Source organism: Entelurus aequoreus, linkage group LG24 (assembly GCF_033978785.1).
Source record: "Entelurus aequoreus isolate RoL-2023_Sb linkage group LG24, RoL_Eaeq_v1.1, whole genome shotgun sequence".
In the NCBI taxonomy this organism is placed as follows: Eukaryota; Metazoa; Chordata; class Actinopteri; order Syngnathiformes; family Syngnathidae; genus Entelurus; species Entelurus aequoreus.
This window is the reverse complement of record NC_084754.1, coordinates 12,129,836-12,151,018: the sequence shown is the minus strand read 5'-3', so window position 1 is coordinate 12,151,018 and position 21,183 is coordinate 12,129,836. Positions and strand designations below refer to the sequence as shown.

The window sequence follows — 21,183 nt, the reverse complement described above, 5'->3', positions numbered from 1 at the left end:
GGCTTGGCATTGTCTTGGTGAAATAAACAGGGGCGTCCATGATAACGTATGTACCTTTCAGCATTAATGGTGAGCATTTATTTATGATTTACACAACATGCCAACTTCACTGGTTCTGGGGTTTGTACCTTGCAAAGCGACCGCGGTCCGTCGTGAGGTTAGTTTCAAGTTTGGATATTGGGTCGATACTGATTGGTTTGGTCTCGTCTAGTGACTACTTTAGAATTGATAATTTTTTGTTCGTTATACATAGAATATGCATTAAAAAACAAACAACCGCTGCTAAAAAATGTTTTAAAATCCACAATTAAAGTTTGTGGCTTAAAACTAAGCGTCATGTGCCTACAATAACTGATTGATCGTGATTAGATAATTTGGTACTTTTTTACTTTTGAGTATTCAAGGGCAAAATATGTATAGCATTAAACTGAAAATTAATTTTACAGCTTGCAGCATTTCTAGGAGAACCTGCATCCTCTGCATTTGTTTTTGGTCTATCAAATAGCCTTGATACACAAAACACAAATGGTAAGGCGATATGTTGTTAAGAACTAGATCATTTTCAGAGGGAATAAAAGGTGGCAAGCAAAGCTTAGCGCACCCGCCCTAACGTCAGTGAAATAATTCTTTGTCTAGACAGCCAGAAGTAACCTAATTAACTAATAAGTTGTGCTTCCCCCGCATCTACGCTGGCGGCCCCTGCGAGTAGTCCCAATGTATGCAGTCATCTCGACATGACTGCTGTCTATGGATAATCTGCCAGGTGTCGGCTGTCCAATATGGTGCATGGCTCGCATGGAAATAATGATCTCTTTTCTCGTTTTGGACGGTGCGCCAAAGAGAAGCACACGTTGGTGGTTTTGTTATTAGTCAAAGACTCATCAATAGCGAAGAGTGTGAATGACACGGTTGATAAAAGAGTGCAAACTGAAGCAGGTCCCTGGATAGAATATCAGGGTCAGTTCAGTCACATTCTTATTCCCTTCCCTCATTTTCAGGCCGTCCTTACCCTCTCACGGTATGGTATGTAGCACAGGCCTGATCCTCCCCAAAAGAAGATTAACAAGCCCTGACAGAGACATAATCTTCCTGAAAACATGCACCAATTACCAATTCAACATGCTACCTCATAATATTAGAAAATAGCGTCTCTCCAATCCTAATAGTGGTGTGTCGGCTACAACGTGTTTGTTTGCTAAGTGGAAAATATTGCCTCCTTAGGGCATTTAAACATTGTCAATGTGTAACAAAGAGCCTTTACAGTTCTGCACTTTAAACATTTTTAAACAGAAGGTACTATTTTAAAGAAAAACAATCGTTAATGTCTAAACCAAAGGCATTCAACTCAAGGACCAGGGGGGCAAGATCGTATTTAACCCGGCCCGCCACAGCATTTTATGTAATACGTGGCCCGCCATTTCATTTTAAGTGGTTTACCGCATTACTTTATGTGACCCGCCACATCACTTAATGTAGTTTGCTACATTATTTAATTGGCTCGCTACATCAATTTATGGGGTATGCTATTATTTGTGTCCTGCCACATCATTTTATGTAGTTTGCTGCATTATTTGAGTGGCTCGCTATTTCAATTTATGTGGTATGCTATTATTTGTGTCCCGCCACATCATTTAATGTAGTTTGCTACATTATTTAATTGGCTCGCTACATCAATTTATGTGGTATGCTATTATTTGTGTCCCGCCACGTCATTTCGTGTAGTTTGCTACATTATTTTAAGTGGCCCGCTCCATCAATTTATGTGGTATGCTATTATTTGTGTCCCGCCACGTCATTTCGTGTAGTTTGCTACATTATTTTAAGTGGCCCGCTCCATCAATTTATGTGGTATGCTATTATTTGTGCCCCGCCACATCATTTAATGTAGTTTGCTACATTATTTAAGAGGCCCGCTACATCAATTTATGTGGTATGCTATTATTAGTGACCCGCCATATCATTTTATGTAGTTTGCTACATTATTTAAGTGGCTCGCTACATCAATTTATGTGGTATGCTATTATTTGTGGCCCGCCACATCATTTAATGTAGTTTGCTACATTATTTAATTGGCTCGCTACATCTATTTATGTGGTATGCTATTATTTGTGGCCCCGCCACATCATTTAATGTAGTTTGCTACATTATTTAAGTGGTCCGCCTCATCAATTTATGCGGTATGCTATTACTTGTGGCCTGCCACATCATTTAATGTAGTTTGCTACATTATTTAAGTGGCTGGCTATATCAATGTATGTGGTATGCTATTATTTGTGGCCCCGCCACATCATTTCATGTAGTTTGCGACATTATTTGAGTGGCTCGCTATATCAATTCATGTCGTATGCTATTATTTGTGTCCTGCCACATCATTTAATGTAGTTTGCTACATTATTTAAGTGGCTGGCTATATCTATTTATGTGGTATGCTATTATTTGTGTCCCGCCACATTATTTCATGTAGTTTGCGACATTATTTGAGTGGCTCGCTATATCAATTTATGTGGTATGCTATTATTTGTGTCCTGCCACATCATTTCATGTAGTTTGCTACTATATTTAAGTGGCCCGCTACATCAATTTATGTGGTATGCTATTATTTGTGTCCTCCCACATTATTTAATGTAGTTTGCTACATTATTTAATTGGCCTGCTACATAAATTTATGTGGTATGCTATTATTTGTGTCTCGCCACATCATTTCATGTAGTTTGCTACATTATTTAATTGGCTCCCTACATCAATTTATGTGGTATGCTATTATTTGTGCCCCACCACATCATTTCATTTAGTTTGCTACATTATTTAAATGGCCCGCTACATCAATTTATGTGGTATGCTATTATTTGTGTCCCGCCACATCATTTCATGCAGTTTGCTACAATATTTTAGTGGCTCGCTCCATCAATTTATGTGGTATGCTATTATTTGTGGCCCGCCACGTCATTTAATATAGTTTGCTACATTATTTAAGTGGCCCGCCACATCAATTTATGTGGTCCGCAGCATTATTATTTGTGGCCCGCCACATCATTTAATGTAGCCCCTCACATTATTTTATGTTGACCGCTGCATTATTTTATGTAGTACAGTATGCGGGCCGCCATGCACGCCATTTTATACAGTCTGCCACATGATTCTATGTAGCTTTCATTTCATGAAGGTAACCCAGTGAAGTACAATTAGTCACACTGTAGCCTTTGTGTGTGTTGTCATGAGATAACATTCCAGCCATTTGACCTCTTAGTGTTGGTTCATTTAATTACTTGTTTGTGCTCCACGGGCCTTAACATTGCGCTTTTATTGGCGCAACTTTCACATGCGTCGCATGAAAAAGCAGCTGCACTCTCAGTCATAACAAGCCAGGTCTGTTTATTGTGCATTTCTAAACATGCAGTACTAATTCAGGAGCTTAACCAGTTTAAGGGAACATGTGTGGCCTTCAGTTCACTGCACCATGCGACCGATGTCAAGTGAACCCTTTGACCACTTTGTTGCGTCTGAGTGACTGAGATCAGGGGCCGTAGAGGAACCCCGATGCAAGGTTCGGACGACCCTTTCAAAAAACGAGAAATTTCCACAATGCTGGAATTTTCCAGAAGGAGAACCGGCCATCACTGCGTCCGTCCATCCATCTTAGCGTCCATGCTTGTGATTATCCTGTCACACTCTGCTGACGCCACTGAGTGACGCAACCCATCATTCAAATTATATTTAGAGAAAAGTACAGGCACAGGAATCGGTAATCCAAGAAGTGACATCTGGCCTTTAGAGCTTATGTGATTAGCAGAGAGCCTTGCCCCTAATAGCCTCTTGGACGTTCTTCATTACCAAGCCGGACGATCCATACCTACAGAACACGTAGTGCTAGGTTTACGGTAAGCCATACCTTGGTCATCATGCGGAGAACATTCACACATGTTTTATTGTGTAATGTATGGAGGTGCAACATGAGCCTGCAACATTTGTCAGGCTTACTCTGAGCTCTCTAATGTGCGCTCCAATCCTGCAGCATTAGGACTAAGAGCAGATGACTGCAGAGATACAGTGGCTGTAAAGTCCAAGCAAAGCCAGAGGGGCGACAAATAGTTGGTTGTTAAAATAGAAACGAAGCATTGAATAATGCAGCTTTTTACTAAAGTACCGTATTTTCCGGACCATAGGGCGCACCGGGTTATAAGGCGCACTGCCGATGAATGGTCTATTTTTTAATCTGTTTTCATATATTAGGCGCACCGGATTATAGGGCGCATTAAAGGAGTTCAAGTACCTCGGAGTCTTGTTCACGAGTGAGGGAAGAGTGGATCGTGAGATCGACAGGCGGATCGGTGCGGCGTCTTCAGTAATGCGGTCGCTGTATCCATCCGTTGTGGTGAAGAAGGAGCTGAGCCGGAAGGCAAAGCTCTCGATTTACCGGTCGATCTACGTTCCCATCCTCGCCTATGGTCATGAGCTTTGGGTCATGACCGAAAGGACAAGATCACGGGTACAAGCGGCCGAAATGAGTTTCCTCCGCCGGGTGGCGGGGCTCTCCCTTAGAGATAGGGTGAGAAGCTCTGCCATCCAGGAGGAGCTCAAAGTAAAGCCACTGCTCCTCCACATCAAGAGGAGCCAGATGAGGTAGTTCGGGCATCTGGTCAGGATGCCACCCGAACGCCTCTCTAGGGAGGTGTTTCGGGCACGTCCGACCGGTAGGAGGCCACGGGGAAGACCCAGGACACGTTGGGAAGACTATGTCTCCCGGCTGGCCTGGGAACGCCTCGGGATCCCCTGGGAGGAGCTGGACGAAGTGGCTGGGGAGAGGGAAGTCTGGGCTTCCCTGCTTAGGCTGCTGCCCCCGTGACCCGACCCCGGATAAGCGGAAGAAGATGGATGGATGGATGGATTAAAGGAGTCATTTTTATTATTTTTTTCTAAATTGAAAACATTTCCTTGTGGTCTACATCAGTGTTTTTCAACCACTCGTGTGCCGTGAGATACAGTCTGGTGTGTCGTGGGAGATTATGTAATTTCACCTATTTGAGTTAAAAATATTTTTTTGCATATAGTGGGCAGCACGGTGGAGGAGGGGTTAGTGCATCTGCCTCACAATACGAAGGTCCTGGGTTCGATCCTGCGCTCGGGATCTTTCTGTGTGGAGTTTGCATGTTGTCCCCATGACTGCGTGGGTTCCTTCCAGGTACTCCGGCTTCCTCCCACCTCCAAAGACATGCACCTGGGGATAGGCTGATTGGCAACACTAAATTGACCCTAGTGTGTGAATGTGAGTGTGAATGTTGTCTGTCTATCTGTGTTGGCTCTGCGATGAGGTGGCGACTTGTCCAGGGTGTACCCCGCCTTCCGCCCGATTGCAGCTGAGATAGGGTCCAGCACCCCCCGTGATCCCGAAAGGGATAAGAGGTAGAAAATGGATGAATGGATGGGTAATTATAATCCGCAAATAACGTGCCGTTGTTGAGTGTCTGTACTGTCTGGAGCTCGGCAGAGTAACTGTGTAACGATGATTTCAAATTAGAAATGGTCACAGCTGATGAGGTGTTTAAAAAATTGAGCGTGCTCCACCCAAACAAGGCCACCGGCCTTGATAATATTCCCTCCAGATTTCTCAGGGACTCTGCCTCCATCATTGCCCCGATCATCACGCACATAATAAACCTATCAATTACACAAGGCCAAGTACCAAAAGATTTTAAGATAGCAAGAGTAACTCCCCTCTTTAAAAAAGGAAGCAAATTGGAACCTGGCAACTACCGACCTGTTTCTATTCTCAGTTCCATTTCGAAAGTAATGGAGAAAATAGTTTATGAACAGGTCGATAGTTACCTTGCCACTAATAAACTCACGTACAAATTCCAGTCCGGCTTCAGAACTAACCACTCCACTGACACATGCCTTCTCTATCTGACCGACCACATCAAACATGAGGTGGACGCGGGCAAATACTGCGGCATGGTCATGCTGGACCTTCAGAAGGCCTTTGACACCGTTAACCACGCTATACTGTTGGATAAGCTTAAAGCAATCGGATTTAACAAAACCTCATGGAGCTGGATGCAATCTTACTTGGAGGGAAGGAAAATACCAACAAAACAGGAAAAGCCACCAAAAGAGGAGCGCAAGACAAGAACTAAAACACTACACACAGGAAAACACCAAAAAACTCTAAATAAGTCATGGAGTGATGTGACAGGTCGTGACAGTACACCTACTTTGAGACAAGAGCTATAGTGATGCATGGTTGGTTATGGTTTGAATTCATATCCAATAATTGCGAGAACAACTTTTTACTGTCAATATCGGCTGCTGAGTATCATTTTTTTATGTTTTCTGCTGGTGGTGTGCCTCCGGAGTTTTTCGATGAAAAAAATGTGTCTTGGCTCAAAAAAAGGTTGAAAAACGCTGGTCTACATAACATGTAATGGTGGTCAAAATGTTGCATAGATTATGTTTTACAGATCATCTTCAAGCCGCTTTCTGACAGTCGCTTCTGGATGCGCCGTTTTGTTGGCAGTCTTATTTACGTGGCTCACCTTCGACAGCCTCTTCTCCCCGTCATCTTTGTTGTAGCGGTGTAGCGTGCAAGGACGGGAGTGGAAGAAGTGTCAAAAGATGGAGCTAACTGTTTTAATGACATTCAGACTTTACTTAAATCAATAACGGAGCAGCATCTCCTCATCCGGAAACAACAACAACACAGGAAATGTGTCCTGTGAAAAATTGTCCGACCGGAACTCTAATAACTAAAGTTCCCTGGGTGAATAATATAAACTCACTACAACGGTATGTTTTAGCGCTTTCATGGCGATTTTACTGACAGATATAAGTTAGAACTTTACACTACTTTATATTAGAAATGGCAACAGTGGAGGATTAGTGTCCCATAACAAGAAGATGGAGAAAAAGAAGAAGCTTATCGACTCGCTGAGGCGCGCAATTTTTCAGGACTTATACAGGTCCCAAATGCAGATCAGCAGGTACCAGAAGGTAAGAAAAGTTGCTTTTGCATCAAATTGCGAAACAAAACGCCAGATAATATGTCTTATCTTATGCACACACCATAATAATACTCGTATGTTGAAGCACAGTACAATCCATCAAGTGGTGCGGCTTCATAGCTTACCAAAGTCATAGTAAAACATTTTGATAGATTTTTGAGCGCCGTGTGTAATGTTCTATATTTTCAATTGAACATTTAAAATGTTGGTGTTGTTTACTTGAAACATATTGCCATCATAATGCTATCTACACTTATCTCTTATGTTTGACTGCTATCTATCTACTGGTCACACTTGTCATTATGCCATGTACCAAATAAAATAGTTTCGAGGTTAGTAAGTTCAACCAAACATATTCCCTACATTAGGCGCACCGGGTTATAAGGCACACTGTCGAGTTTTGATTTGAAAAAAAAAAAGGATTTTAAGTGCGCCTTATAGTCCGGAAAATACGGTAATCATATTCACAACTCGTGGCAAACAGATAAGACATTTACCCATACTTTATCTCCTTCCTGTCCACAGAATGCATTCCACAAAATATGCATGCTTTCCACAAAATATGCATGCTTTCCCATACTGCTGATGCAGGGAAATTCAATTCAATCTCATATTTTGTTGTTTACAATTGTGCATTCACAGTGGATAGAAATCCCTTGCACACGCATTGATGCAGAAATGAAGGGAATGCAGGGGCTGCAACACAGAGGCATGCCCTAATACGTTGGTAAAACAAATTGGTAACAAATCAAATAATTTGTATGGTTAACTGTTTTCAATCGGGGAATTTCTGTACTATACTGAACACTGTAACTACCAATACTTTGTAGTAATCTGAAACGAGTAGCAATGGTGACATGCAATACCAATCGGTAAATTTAAGGGCGCTGAAAAAATATGATTCACATTCAAATCGTGTTTTTTATTTATTCTGACTGTAAATGAAAGCCTACTTTTTAAAAACTAATACCTCTAAACATAAGGGCCTTTCTTGTTTTTTAATATTTGTGCACATATGTCACAGCCAAATAAGCAACTCATTCTACAATAACTGTCTCACACGTCCTACACTGCAAAAGAGAGCTGACAAAAATATAGATTTTAGTAAAGAAAAAAATACTAAATCTACTCAAATTTAAATTACATGCAGTTAGTTGATTTTACTTGATAAGGCATCCTATATTAAGATGTCTCTATCCAAATATATATCCCCGCAACCCCGAAGGGAATAAGCGGTAGAAAATGGATATATATATATATATATATATATATATATATATATATATATATATATATATATATATATATATATATATATATATATATATATATATATATATATATATATATATATATGTATGTATGTATATATATGTATGTGTATATATATATATATATATATATATATATATATATATATATATATATATATATATATATATATATATATATATATATATATATATATATATATATATGTATGTATATATGTGTATGTATATATGTGTATGTATATATGTATGTGTATATATATATATATATATATATGTATGTATATATGTGTATGTATATATGTGTATATATGTATGTGTATATATATATATATATATATATATATATATATAAATATATATGTGTATATATATATATATATATATATATATATATATAAATATATATGTGTATATATATATATATATATATATATATATATATATATATATATATATATATATATATATATATATATATATATATATATATATATATATATATATATATATTAGTCGAGGTTTCTGTGGTTTATCCGTTATACAGCGCTCAATACTGGGGTAGAGCGGAATATACGTTAGGTCAGGAAAATACACAGAGGCTATTTCATTCCTACAAGCCTGTTTCAAGGCTTGTAGGGATGAAATAGCCTCTGTGTGTAACGTGTGTGTATATATATATATATATATATATATATATATATATATATATATATATATATATATATATATATATATACACACTACCGTTCAAAAGTTTGGGGTCACATTGAAATGTCCTTATTTTTGAAGGAAAAGCACTGTACTTTTCAATGAAGATAACTTTAAACTAGTCTTAACTTTAAAGAAATACACTCTATACATTGCTAATGTGGTAAATGACTATTCTAGCTGCAAATGTCTGGTTTTTGGTGCAATATCTACATAGGTGTATAGAGGCCCATTTCCAGAAACTATCACTCCAGTGTTCTAATGGTACAATGTGTTTGCTCATTGGCTCAGAAGGCTAATTGATGATTACAAAACCCTTGTGCAATCATGTTCACACATCTGAAAACAGTTTAGCTTGTTACAGAAGCTACAAAACTGACCTTCCTTTGAGCAGATTGAGTTTCTGGAGCATCACATTTGTGGGGTCAATTAAACGCTCAAAATGGCCAGAAAAAGAGAACTTTCATCTGAAACTCGACAGTCTTTTCTTGTTCTTAGAAATGAAGGCTCAAACACAAAAATGTTTGGGTGACCCCAAACTTTTGAACGGTAGTGTATATATATATATGTATATATATATATTAGTATAAGTATTCATGCTAAAATTAAGATTTCGATGTATAATCAATGACTAAAATTAGGTAATTATCTTTTAAAACAAGGGAAATTTCTAGAAATACATTTTCAATTCTTAGCAAGTGGCATATCATTCGCAATATATGTATCCTACAATGAAGTATTATTTATTTCCACAATCTTTGCCTTTCATTAGCAAGGATCCATCATTTTTGATTCAACTCTTTATAGTGAGACATTTACATCTCAAAATAACCAGTTACAGTTACTATTTTACACTAGTGTTGCACTATAAAGGGTTAAAATCCAAAAGTGAAACCTAATTATGTGTGTGGGAATAGCCAGGTGGAAGCTCTCACATGGTTTACAGTCCGCCCATATATTGCTTACCCAAAAGTGCACACCATGATGACACGCTGCATTTAATCTTCCATGTGCACTGGTGATCATTTCAGTGCCACAAACAAGCCTTTTTGCAAAAAGAAGGAGATAAAGAAAGGGACTATTTTTGGGGCAGTTGTTTGCTTGGAACGGCTTCTGCTTACTCTCAGGCATGTTGTTCCCAAGAGCTAAGTGCACAGTTGTGCAGTTTTACTTTGTTGTCTTGGGGATCTGTAGTTGAGATAGAGTTCACTTCCCTCTTCTGCTGCTCTTATAGCTTTCTGAATAAAAATGTCTTTACCCCCAATGTGAGTTATCTTGTCACAGTAAATGCACCGGCCGGTTTGTGCAGCGGAGAAGGAAATTGCAATCATTCCTTCGGACTTTTTTTGTTGCCCTGTTTTTATGTACATGTGTGGGTCTCCCAGTATATGAAGGTGTCTTGTAAAAAGGTTATTTGGCTTTATTACCTTTCTAGAAGTGAAACATTGATTACAACTATATTTCCTTTAAATAAGGAAATTAATTTTAAATTAAAAAATGGACAGTTTTAATACCTAAACATAAGCTAGTTATTGTAAAAAACTATAATAAACTATTCATCTGTTTATTTTATTTTACTGCTTTACCCCTTGTGTGTAACAAGTTTTCTTTATGTATATGTTTTGCTGCTGAAATGAATCAGGTGTTCATTTCCCCTAATATGAATTAGTTATGGAGTAATTGGTGTATAACTGTACCTGGAACACCCCCTTTCCATCGCAAGACTCGATATTCCACCCCCTCTTGGTGTGACGTCACCTACAGAACTGGAGCACATTCGCCGCATGGACAGTGTACATAAAGTCATGTAAAACTATTATTGTGATCACTTAATTGCATGTTTTTGTTGCCCTGCTCTATAATTACTTCAAAACTGATATGATTAACATTATGAGCAAAAAAGAAATACGAAAATATCACCACTACAGACTTCCTGTCTGTGCTCTTTCAGTATTATCTTGAGCATCTTGAGAAAAACATCAATAGAAGAGGACGCAAAATAAAATACTACCTAATTTTTCTCTCCTGTTGGGTCTGCTGTTCTGACTCAGTCTTTCTCCCCTCAAGGGGGCTCCTACTTGTTCGTTATTGCATTTCGCTTAAGTCTTTTAAATTATTTCCATCCAAACTCCGACCAAACCCCTTCTTTTTCAAAGTGAGTATAATCAAAATGATTGCTGCAAATTACATTACGCTCGCTTGGTCCGTCCCATTTTGCACAAATCAATTGGACCGAAGAGGTCCATATCTTCCTCATATTCCCATTATTTGGAAATGTATGCAGGCTGACTCCTTCTTTTGTTGAATTGCTAGAGCCTGCAACAATGCACCTGGCAGGCATATTTGATAATTCCTTCAAATTCTGCACAAAAATATTGTGATCCGGGGTGAAGAATCTACCAAAACGCATACTCGTCAACAGGAATGTGCAGGGAGCGCGTGCACACAGAGAAGCAACTAACAATTTGCAGTCATATTGTTGTTATAAAAGAATAAACATTCAATGACAGCTAACACCAGCTATCCAAGTTGCTATTATTAGTCCATGATTATTTCAAAACTGATATGATTAACATTATGAGCAAAAAATAAGTATGACAATATCACCATTTACAGACTTCCTGTTCTACCATCTCCATTTCAGCCTGTGTTTCCTCGTGCTCTTTCAGTATTTTCTTTAGCATCTTGAGGAAAACATCAGTAGAAGAGGATGCAAAATAAAATACTACCTAATTTTTCTCTCTTGGGTCTGCTTTTCTGACTCAGTCTTTTTTTTCCCTAAAGGGGTCTCCTGCTTTTTCGGTATTGCATTTCGCTTAAGTCTTTTACATTTTTTCCATCCAAACTCCGACCAAAACCCTTCTTTTCGAAGTCAGTATAGTCAAAATGATCAATTGGACTGAAGACGTCCACAACTTCCTCATATTCCCATCATTTGGAAATATATGCAGACTGACCCCTTCTTTTGTTGAATTGCTACAGCCTGCATCAATGCACCTGGCTGGCATATTTGATAATTCCTTCAAATTCTGCACAATAATATTGTGATCCGGGGTGAAGAATCTACCAAAACGCATACTACTCAATATTGAATTGCCTCCAGTCTTCTGTAGGGGTTGTCAGCACGGTGATGCAGGCCCACCCACATTTGGGAGCTAAAAGTGGTTGTTCCAAAATGGGCTGGAACTCATTAGAAAATGACTAAAAACATACTACTAAAATCACCACCGTGTCTATTTCTGGGAGAATTTTACCTGTTGACATCATATTTAGGTCCAGAATTGTGAAATAAGTGCCAATGTTGTCTGCATTAGAGGGGCCCATTAATCGGATTAAAGGTGCAGTTTGCATCTTGCTCACTGTTATATTTTTCAAGGCAAAAAATATAACAAAACCAAATAGTGGTTTAACAAAACACATTTGTTTTACAATTGTCTATATTTTTCACAATTACTAAGTTTATATAATGCACTTTTTTGTCGACCCTGATAAAATGATTGGTGTTTAAGGCAGTCTCTCAACCTTTCTTATTCAACAGGATGTGCAGGGAGCACATACAAAAACAATCTATGAGAAGCAACTAACAATTTTTGTTATAATAGAATAAACACTCGATGACAACCTAACACTAGTTATCCAAGTTGCTATTATTAGCTAACAACACCTAAAGCTAATGTGCGTGGACGTGTTACGTACATACCGTATTTTTTGGAGTATAAGTCGCACCGGAGTATAAGTCGCACCTGCCCACAATGCATAACAAAGAAGGTAAAAAACATATATAAGTCGTACTGGAACCCGGCCAAACTATGAAAAAAACTGTGACTTATAGTCCGAAAAATACGGTACGTAGTTACGTCATTATGTCCGAGAAGCCGTAACATGGCGGAGTATACTGTGTAAATTACATTGGAAAGTTAGCTCCCCCTAGGCATCAGTGTAAATGTTGCAAACAGTCCCTTTAAGTTAAAGTCCCAACGATAGTCACTGATGTGGTGAAATTACCCTCTGCATTTGACCCATCCCTATGTTCACCCCCTGGGAGGCGAGGGGAGCAGTGAGCAGCAGCAGTGGCCGTGCTCAGGAATCATTTTGGTGATCTAACCCCCAATTCCAACCCTTGATGCTGAGGCAATGGGTCCCATTTTTATAGTCTTTGGTATGACTCGACCGGGGTTTGAACTCACGACCTTCCAGTCTCAGGGCGGCCACTGAGCAGGTTAACATGCTGATGTATACATATCCGCTTGGTGTTTTAATGACCTGCTCTGACCCAAGCTGTCTTTATTTAAAACTTGAAGCTACCACTCATGTTTCATGGACTCTGAAATTCCTAACCTCTCCTTTTGCTTTCCCTGCTCCTCCCCTCTTGTGCACTCTCGTCTCAGGTATGGCCTCGCAAGTGCAAGTGTTCTCCCCTCACACTCTTCGGTCAAGTGCCTTCTTTAGCGTGAAGAAACTGAAGGTGGAGCAGAGTTGTAACTGGGATATGACAGGGTACGGCACGCACAGCAAAGTCTACAGCCACAACAGCAGCAAGAACGTGTCGGCCCTGAGCGGCCCTTTCGGCATAAACAGCTCCCTGCAGGTAGCCAGCTCCACCCTTCCCTACGAGCAGGCGCTCATCTTCCCGGCAACCACAGGCCACATTGTGGTTGCCTCAGCCAGCAGCACTTCAGGGGCCATAGGCTCTTTGTTGGCAAGCGGGGGTGGAGGCAGCAACGGCAGTGGAGGGGGTGGCGGTGGAAGCGGCGTCGGGGTTCACAATCTGACCCGCCGCAGCACGGTCAGTCTCCTAGACACCTACCAACGATGTGGGCTTAAACGCAAAAGTGAGGAGCTCGACAACAACAGTAGTGTGCACATAATAGAGGAGCACGGTCCACTGATGATCCAGAACGGAGCAGCCAGTGGCGCCACAGTGGCTACCGTGGCCACCGCCGCCTCCACGGCAACATCTAAGAACAGCGGCTCCAACAATGAGGGGGACTACCAACTGGTGCAGCATGAGGTGCTCTGCTCCATGACCAACACCTATGAAGTGCTGGAGTTCTTGGGGCGAGGAACTTTTGGGCAGGTGGTTAAGTGCTGGAAGAGGGGCACCAACGAGATCGTGGCAATCAAGATCCTAAAGAACCACCCGTCGTACGCGCGGCAGGGTCAAATCGAGGTCAGCATCCTGGCGCGTCTCAGCACGGAGAGCGCGGACGATTACAACTTTGTGAGGGCGTACGAGTGCTTCCAGCACAAGAACCACACGTGCCTGGTGTTTGAGATGCTGGAGCAGAACCTGTACGACTTCCTGAAGCAGAACAAGTTCAGCCCACTGCCGCTAAAGTACATCAGACCCGTGTTACAGCAGGTGGCTTCAGCGCTGATGAAGCTGAAGAGTCTGGGTTTGATCCATGCTGACCTGAAGCCGGAGAACATCATGCTTGTGGATCCGTCTCGACAGCCCTACAGGGTTAAGGTCATTGACTTTGGCTCAGCTAGCCATGTGTCTAAAGCTGTCTGCTCCACTTATCTTCAGTCCAGATACTACAGGTAAGTTCCTAAGCTTGATTCTGATATTTGGTCATGAAGTTGAATCTCTCATTCATGTATTGTTTGCCAAACGATGATGGTTGAGTCGGTGCGGCGTCTTCAGTAATGCGGTCGCTGTATCGATCCGTTGTGGTGAAGAAGGAGCTGGGCCGGAAGGCAACGCTCTCAATTTACTGGTCGATCTACATTCCCATCCTCATCTATGGTCATGAGCTTTGGGTTATGACCGAAAGGACAAGATCATGGGTACAAGCGGCCGAAATTAGTTTCCTCCGAAGGGTGGCGGGTCTCTCCGTTAGAGATAGGGTGAGAAGCTCTGTCATCCGGGGGGAGCTCAAAGTAAAGCCGCTACTCCTCCACATCGAGAGGAGCCAGGTGAGGTGGTTCGGGCATCTGGTCAGGATGCCACCCGAGCACCTCCCTAGCAAGGTGTTTAGGGCACGTCCGACCGATAAGAGGCCACGGGGAAGACCCAGGACTCGTTGGGAAGACTATGGCTGACGCCTCGGGATCCCCCGGAAGGAGCTGGACGGAGTGGCTGGGGACAGGGAAGTCTGGGCTTCTCTGCTTAGGCTGCTGACCCCGCAACCAGACCTCGGATAAGCAGAAGAAAATGGATGGATGGATGGATATGTTCTTAAATAGTGGTCGGAATTTCTTGTAGATACAGTATAGTTGAGACATGCAGGACGATACATCTTACCTGTTTTGCAAACTATTTCCAAAACAATAGCAATCACTAATCTTGGCGTCTCCTGCACTCGGACATTAAGCCCGCCCACCACCATGGATGACTCCCATTTCCCCCGGGATATAGATGAAGGGTCAGCCTGAGTTCTCCTGTAATATGTGCTTGTAATCCCCACCAGACGACCTTGCATTAGAACCAGATGACTCCCTGGGAAGACGTTTTTTTCTTCTACCTTTCATGCAGACTTTTCAATCAAAGTAACAAAAAAAAGGAAGTGTATTAAGTTTGAGCTTGGACAGTGTTGATGTTGACACAAAGTGACACTTGGCCTGGTGTCGGGGCTGCAGGAGAGCAGGTGTGTCACGACAGTACCCGTCATGTACTGTATGCACATGCCTACCCAAAAGACCACACCACACATGGGACGGCGTGGCGTAGTGGGTAGAGCAACCGTGCCAGAAACCTGAGGGTTGCAGGTTCGCTCCCCGCCTCTTACCATCCAAAAAATCGCTGCCGTTGTGTCCTTGGGCAGGACACTTCACCCTTTGCCCCCGGTGCCGCTCACACCGGTGAAATGAATGATGAATAAATGGTAGGTGGTGGTCGGAGGGGCCGTAGGCGCAAACTGGCAGCCTCGCTTCCGTCAGTCTACCCCAGGGCAGCTGTGGCTACAAATGTAGCTTACCACCACCAGGTGTGAATGAATGATGGGTTCCCACTTCTCTGTGAGCGCTTTGAGTATCTAACAATAGAAAAAGCGCGATATAAATCTAATCCATTATTATTACCACACGCTCATGCCAGATGGTGGATCTGTAACCGGTATTCTGTCAAGAGAATATATGAAAGCATTTAGATACTGTATATGTGTGACTGACGCTGCATGAATATAGAGATTTAAAAAAATAATGGCAAAGTAATGTTCGACATGATTTGGAAGAGATCTGTCACGACATTTACTTGTCTAGGGTGTACCCCACCTTCCGCTCTAATGCAGCTGAGATAGGCTCCAGCCACCCCCGCATTCCTGAGTAGGGACAAGCGGTAGAAAATGCATGGATGGATGTCACGGCATTGTTGCAACCCGATGATAAGTGGCGGTGCAGAATTCTGCCTTTGTTTATAGTTTATAGCACCACCTGTTGTTTGGAATGAGTGTTTGATCTTTTGAATGGGGGAAAAAAATCACATTGCAGAAATATGAATGTATAAATGGACATGGAATTAATGTAATTTTGTGGATTATTTTAAGTTTTTCTGTTGATTTCTATTGTGCAATGTAGCAGTTTGTCATTAATAATGGAAGGATCAGGGTTGATGGCATTAATTATAGGACACATACAGTCGTGATCAAAAGTTTACATACACTGGTGAAGAACATAATGTCATGGCTGTCTTGAGTTTCCAATAATTTCTACAGCTCTTATTTTTTTTGTGATAGAGTGATTGGAGCACATACTTGTTGGTCACAAAAAACATTCATGAAGTTTGGTTATTTTATGAATTTATTATGGGTCGACTTAAAATGTGACCAAATCTGCTGGGTCAAAAGTATACATACAGCAATGTTAATATTTGGTTACATGTCCCTTGGCAAGTTTCACTGCAATAAGGCGCTTTTGGTAGCCATCCACAAGCTTCTGCTTGAATTTTTGACCACTCCTCTTGACAAAATTGGTGCAGTTCAGTTAAATTTGTTGGTTTTCTGAAATGGACTTGTTTCTTCAGCATTGTCCACATGTTCTCAATGGGGTTTAAATCAGGATTTTGGGAAGGCCATTCTAAAACCTTAATTCTAGTCTGATTTAGCCATTCCTTTACCACTTTTGACGTGTGTTTGGGGTCGTTGTCCTGTTGGAACACCCAATTGCGCCCAAGACCCAACCTCCGAGCTGAAAATTTTAGGTTGTCCTGAAGAATTTGGAGGTAATCCTCCTTTTTCATTGTCCCATTTACTCTCTGTCAATCACCAGTTCCATTGGTAGCAAAACAGGCCCAGAGCATAATACTACCACCACCATGCTTGACGGTAGGAATGGTGTTCCTGGGATTAAAGGCCTCACCTTTTCTCCTCCAAACATATTGCTGGGTATTGCGGCCAAACAGCTCAATTTTTGTTTCATCCGACATCACATGGACAAAGATAAGACTTTCTGGAGGAAAGTTTTGTGGTCAGATGAAACAAAAATGTTCTCGTTATTATTATTACTCAACTAAATAGTGCATGTAATCAAACCAAGTGTGTCAGCATGGCTAAACTTTCCTACCAGGTATGTGTTGTGTCTCTTGAGCATCACTGCAGGCAAATAGTGAGGTCATAAATGTTCTTGTTTTGTTGGAGTGATGAGTAAGGCACAGCAGAAGGTTCATCCTTTCAATTCTTCTTTAGGAAGTAGCAAATAGAAAGGAAAACCAAAAATTGGACACGGAAAAAAAAGGGATCAAGGAGACATACTTTTTTGGTGTGCGTGTGTTTCTTTTTTCATTCTTGAAAGGCTTTCCACTGTACAACACATACGGCGTCAACAACAGGGGTGCTTGATTGATCGTGACGACTAAGTGGAGTCTGAGCTCACGGGACATGGTCACTGCAGCGATGAGGTTTTGGCTGCGGGTACATTTCGCAGGGTGTTCAAAAGCTCAGATGAGAGCATTAAACTGTCTTTGATGGTTTCAGATGAGAAGATGGATGGTTTTTTGGCGTGTTGCATGGTTTCTCTTACAGGTTGCTGACTACACACGCCTGTCGTTTGGCAACTCCGACTGGCTTTGTGTTACCTTGTTTCCCCCGCATTAGCCAAAACATTCTTCTTTCATCTTATTGAGCTTAGCTGAATTAAATATTTGTCTTTGTGCGCTGATGTTTTAGTTTTGTTTTTCCTCCTTTGATTGATGAGGTGAACTCCCATAAGTGTAACTGTAATAATGGTTCAGCGGCATTGTGGGTGCAGCATATTTGCATTTTTCCTCCACTTTATTCGTCTCATCGCTTGAGACAAAAGTAATATCCAGTTCCGGTCCATCATAGATATTGCATCTTCAGACTTTTTCCTCTCCCATCTTTTTTGCTAGGGGTTTCATACCCTTCATGTTTATGTCACGCAGAGTGTGAGCTTGTTTATGTCCACGTACACATTGTAAGAGCCTTGCAAATGAGTTATGGATTTTCCACAACGTTGACTCATGCAAATTGAAAAAGCCAAATTCAAAGCTGCTATTTGCAAGAGCAGCTCTCGGCGCGTCTCCAGTTTGGGTTTTGTTTGCTCCAGTGCCTCTTGATTACATATATGGTCCTCACCTGTTAAGTATTACAAAAATGTAATGTTACCTGGAATGATAAATTCGTCATTAGGAGCGCTGTTTCTGGTATTTTGAGTCAGATGAGGGTAAGGTAAAGTTACACACACTAGGTGTGGTTACATACACTAGGTGTGGTGGGAGGTGAGGGGAGCAGTGAGCAGCAGCGATGGGCGCGCTCGGGAATCAAAATCAGGTAGCAAAAGCATTCCCTGTTATGATGCGATTTCACAATTAGTCATCATTATACGGTGTTTCCTATACATTCATTCATTCATTCATTCATGTATTTATTTGACAGGGACAGTACAATTAAACATTGCCACCCATAGGTAACCGATGTCAAAGTACATATGACTTCTAGCCACAGGATAATTTGCAACCCTTGTCCCTGGTTAGGCTTTTAAAAAAAAAAGATGAGAAAAGTGTAAACACATACAAAATGGATTAAGACAAGTACAAAAATAAAAACACATTGAAAATAATTGGCCCCATTTGTGCATACTACACCCAGTTCTAGTGCTCACACTTCTAAATTTCCTTAAATCACTTTTTCAGTTTTGTGGAGATAAGTTTAATGTCCGACTGTGACTTTAACTCCAGTGGCAAAGAGTTCCACAGATGTGAAGCCTTCAGTGAGTACGCAGACTGACCCAGAGTCGTCCGGCACCTTTTCACTCTACAGCTCCCACCGACTGCAGCTCGAGTCTGCACACCTTCACTACTGTACCTTCGTATTTCTTGACACATCACACCAGGGGCTAATCCATTAAGACACTTAAAAATAGCTTTTAAAACTGGGAAATTTACAAAATTATCAAAACTTGATAATTCAATTGGCGGACCACCACAAATAAATTTGGACTGCCGTAAATGGATTTGACACAACCTTTTTGCCCTTCTGACACACATTATGACACAGCTGTTCTGCCAGAGAATAAGAAGACGGAGCAAAAGGGCTGTAAACATATTTGTTGTGCTTTTTTATTATTGTGATGTCAAACGATTAGTTTGTTTTGAATTTTGATTAATTGCCCATGCATCCATTTCCTACCGCTTGTCGCTTTCGGGGGTTGCGGGCGGTGCCGGAGCATTTCCCAGCTGCACTTGGGCGGAAGGCGGGGCACACCCTGGACAAGTCGCCGCCTCATCACAGGGCCAACACAGATAGACAAACTTGTTATCGCGTTAAAACTTTGAGAGCCCTGATTAAGACGTTGAATCTTAAATTTCACACACTAATTTTCACTTACCGTATTTTTCGGACTATGAGTCGCAGTTTTTTTCAAGTTGGCCGGGGGTGCGACTTATACTCAGGAGCGACTTATGTGTGAAATTATTAACACATTACCGTAAAATATCAAATAATATTATTGAACTGGAAGATGCACTTTTTAATCAAGATACAATTAAGGAATTAATTAAACTATTTTATGGAATAATAAATGAACACCACACTAGAAATGCAAATGATGCATGTGTTCGGAAATGGATGATGGACTTGAACATTTTAGATGAAAGAGACATATCATGGAATGATATTTGGAAAAATGCCAATAAGCCCTTTAGAAGCATTAAAGATAAGCTGACTCAATTTAAGTTATTGAATAGATTGTATTTTATATCTTCTCAGCTGTTTAAAATTGGTGCAGTAGATAGCAAGTTATGTATGAAGTGTCGGGCAGCTGAGGGAACTCTTGTTCATTTATTGTGGGAATGTCAGAGAATAAAAGAGTTATGGTTGAAAACAACAAAAGAAGCAATCACATTCCTTAATATAAACATCCCAATGACATTGCAAACTTGTATTCTTGGGGATCTACATCAATTTAGTAACGTGTCATCAAAGAGTAAAAATGCTTTTCTTGCAATATGCATAATAACAAAAAGGGTAATATTCAAAAAATGGATAGATGTTGATAGTCCAACTCATCCTGACTGGTACACACAAGGTATGGAGATGATATGAGTAGAACAAACTGCATTTAGTTTAGATAATAATGAGTCATATATTGGAATATGGGATCCATTATTTAAATTTGTTTCAACTATTAAATGAACCAAAATATGACTTATTATATCTTTGTGGAAAATGTTGGACACAATGTGTTGTCAAGTTTATGAGATGTGATGCAAGTGTAAGCCACTGTGACACTATTGTTCATTTCTGATTTTTGTATTATTTTTTATTAATGTTTTTAATGATAATATCAATGAGGGTTTTTTAATCACTGCTATTTTGAAATTGTTACTTAATGTTGATGCTGTTGTCGATAATGTTCATTTTTGTTTCACTACATTTGGATTGTTCCATGTCATGTTTGTGTGTCCTCAATTGCTCTCAATTGCTCTGTATATTGTTGTTCTTAATATTTGCTGGGACGGGTTTGGTTTTGGAATTGGATTGCATTATTGTGGTATTGTTGTGTATTGTTTTGTTGATTGATGAATACAAAAATAAAGAAAGAAAGAAAGAAAGAAAGAAAGAAAGAAAATATTATTTAGCTCATTCACGTAAGAGACTAGACGTGTAATATTTCATGGGATTTAGCGATTAGGAGTGACAGATTGTTTGGTAAACGTATAGCATGTTCTATATGTTATAGTTATTTGAATGACTCTTACCATAATATGTTACGTTAACATACCAGGCACGTTCTCAGTTGGTTATTTA

General features: G+C 40.5%; 1 protein-coding gene across 4 annotated transcripts in view; it reads left to right on the top strand.

Annotated features, from left to right (window-relative positions):
• Positions 1-21,183, top strand: part of hipk2 (homeodomain interacting protein kinase 2) — a 267,614-nt gene that overhangs the window by 52,296 nt on the left and 194,135 nt on the right. For all 4 annotated transcript variants that reach the window (XM_062035875.1, XM_062035874.1, XM_062035873.1 and 1 more), the window contains exon 2: positions 13,366-14,521. In XM_062035875.1, coding sequence (XP_061891859.1) covers positions 13,366-14,521 — 1,156 coding nt within the window. The remainder of the gene's footprint in view (positions 1-13,365; positions 14,522-21,183) is intronic.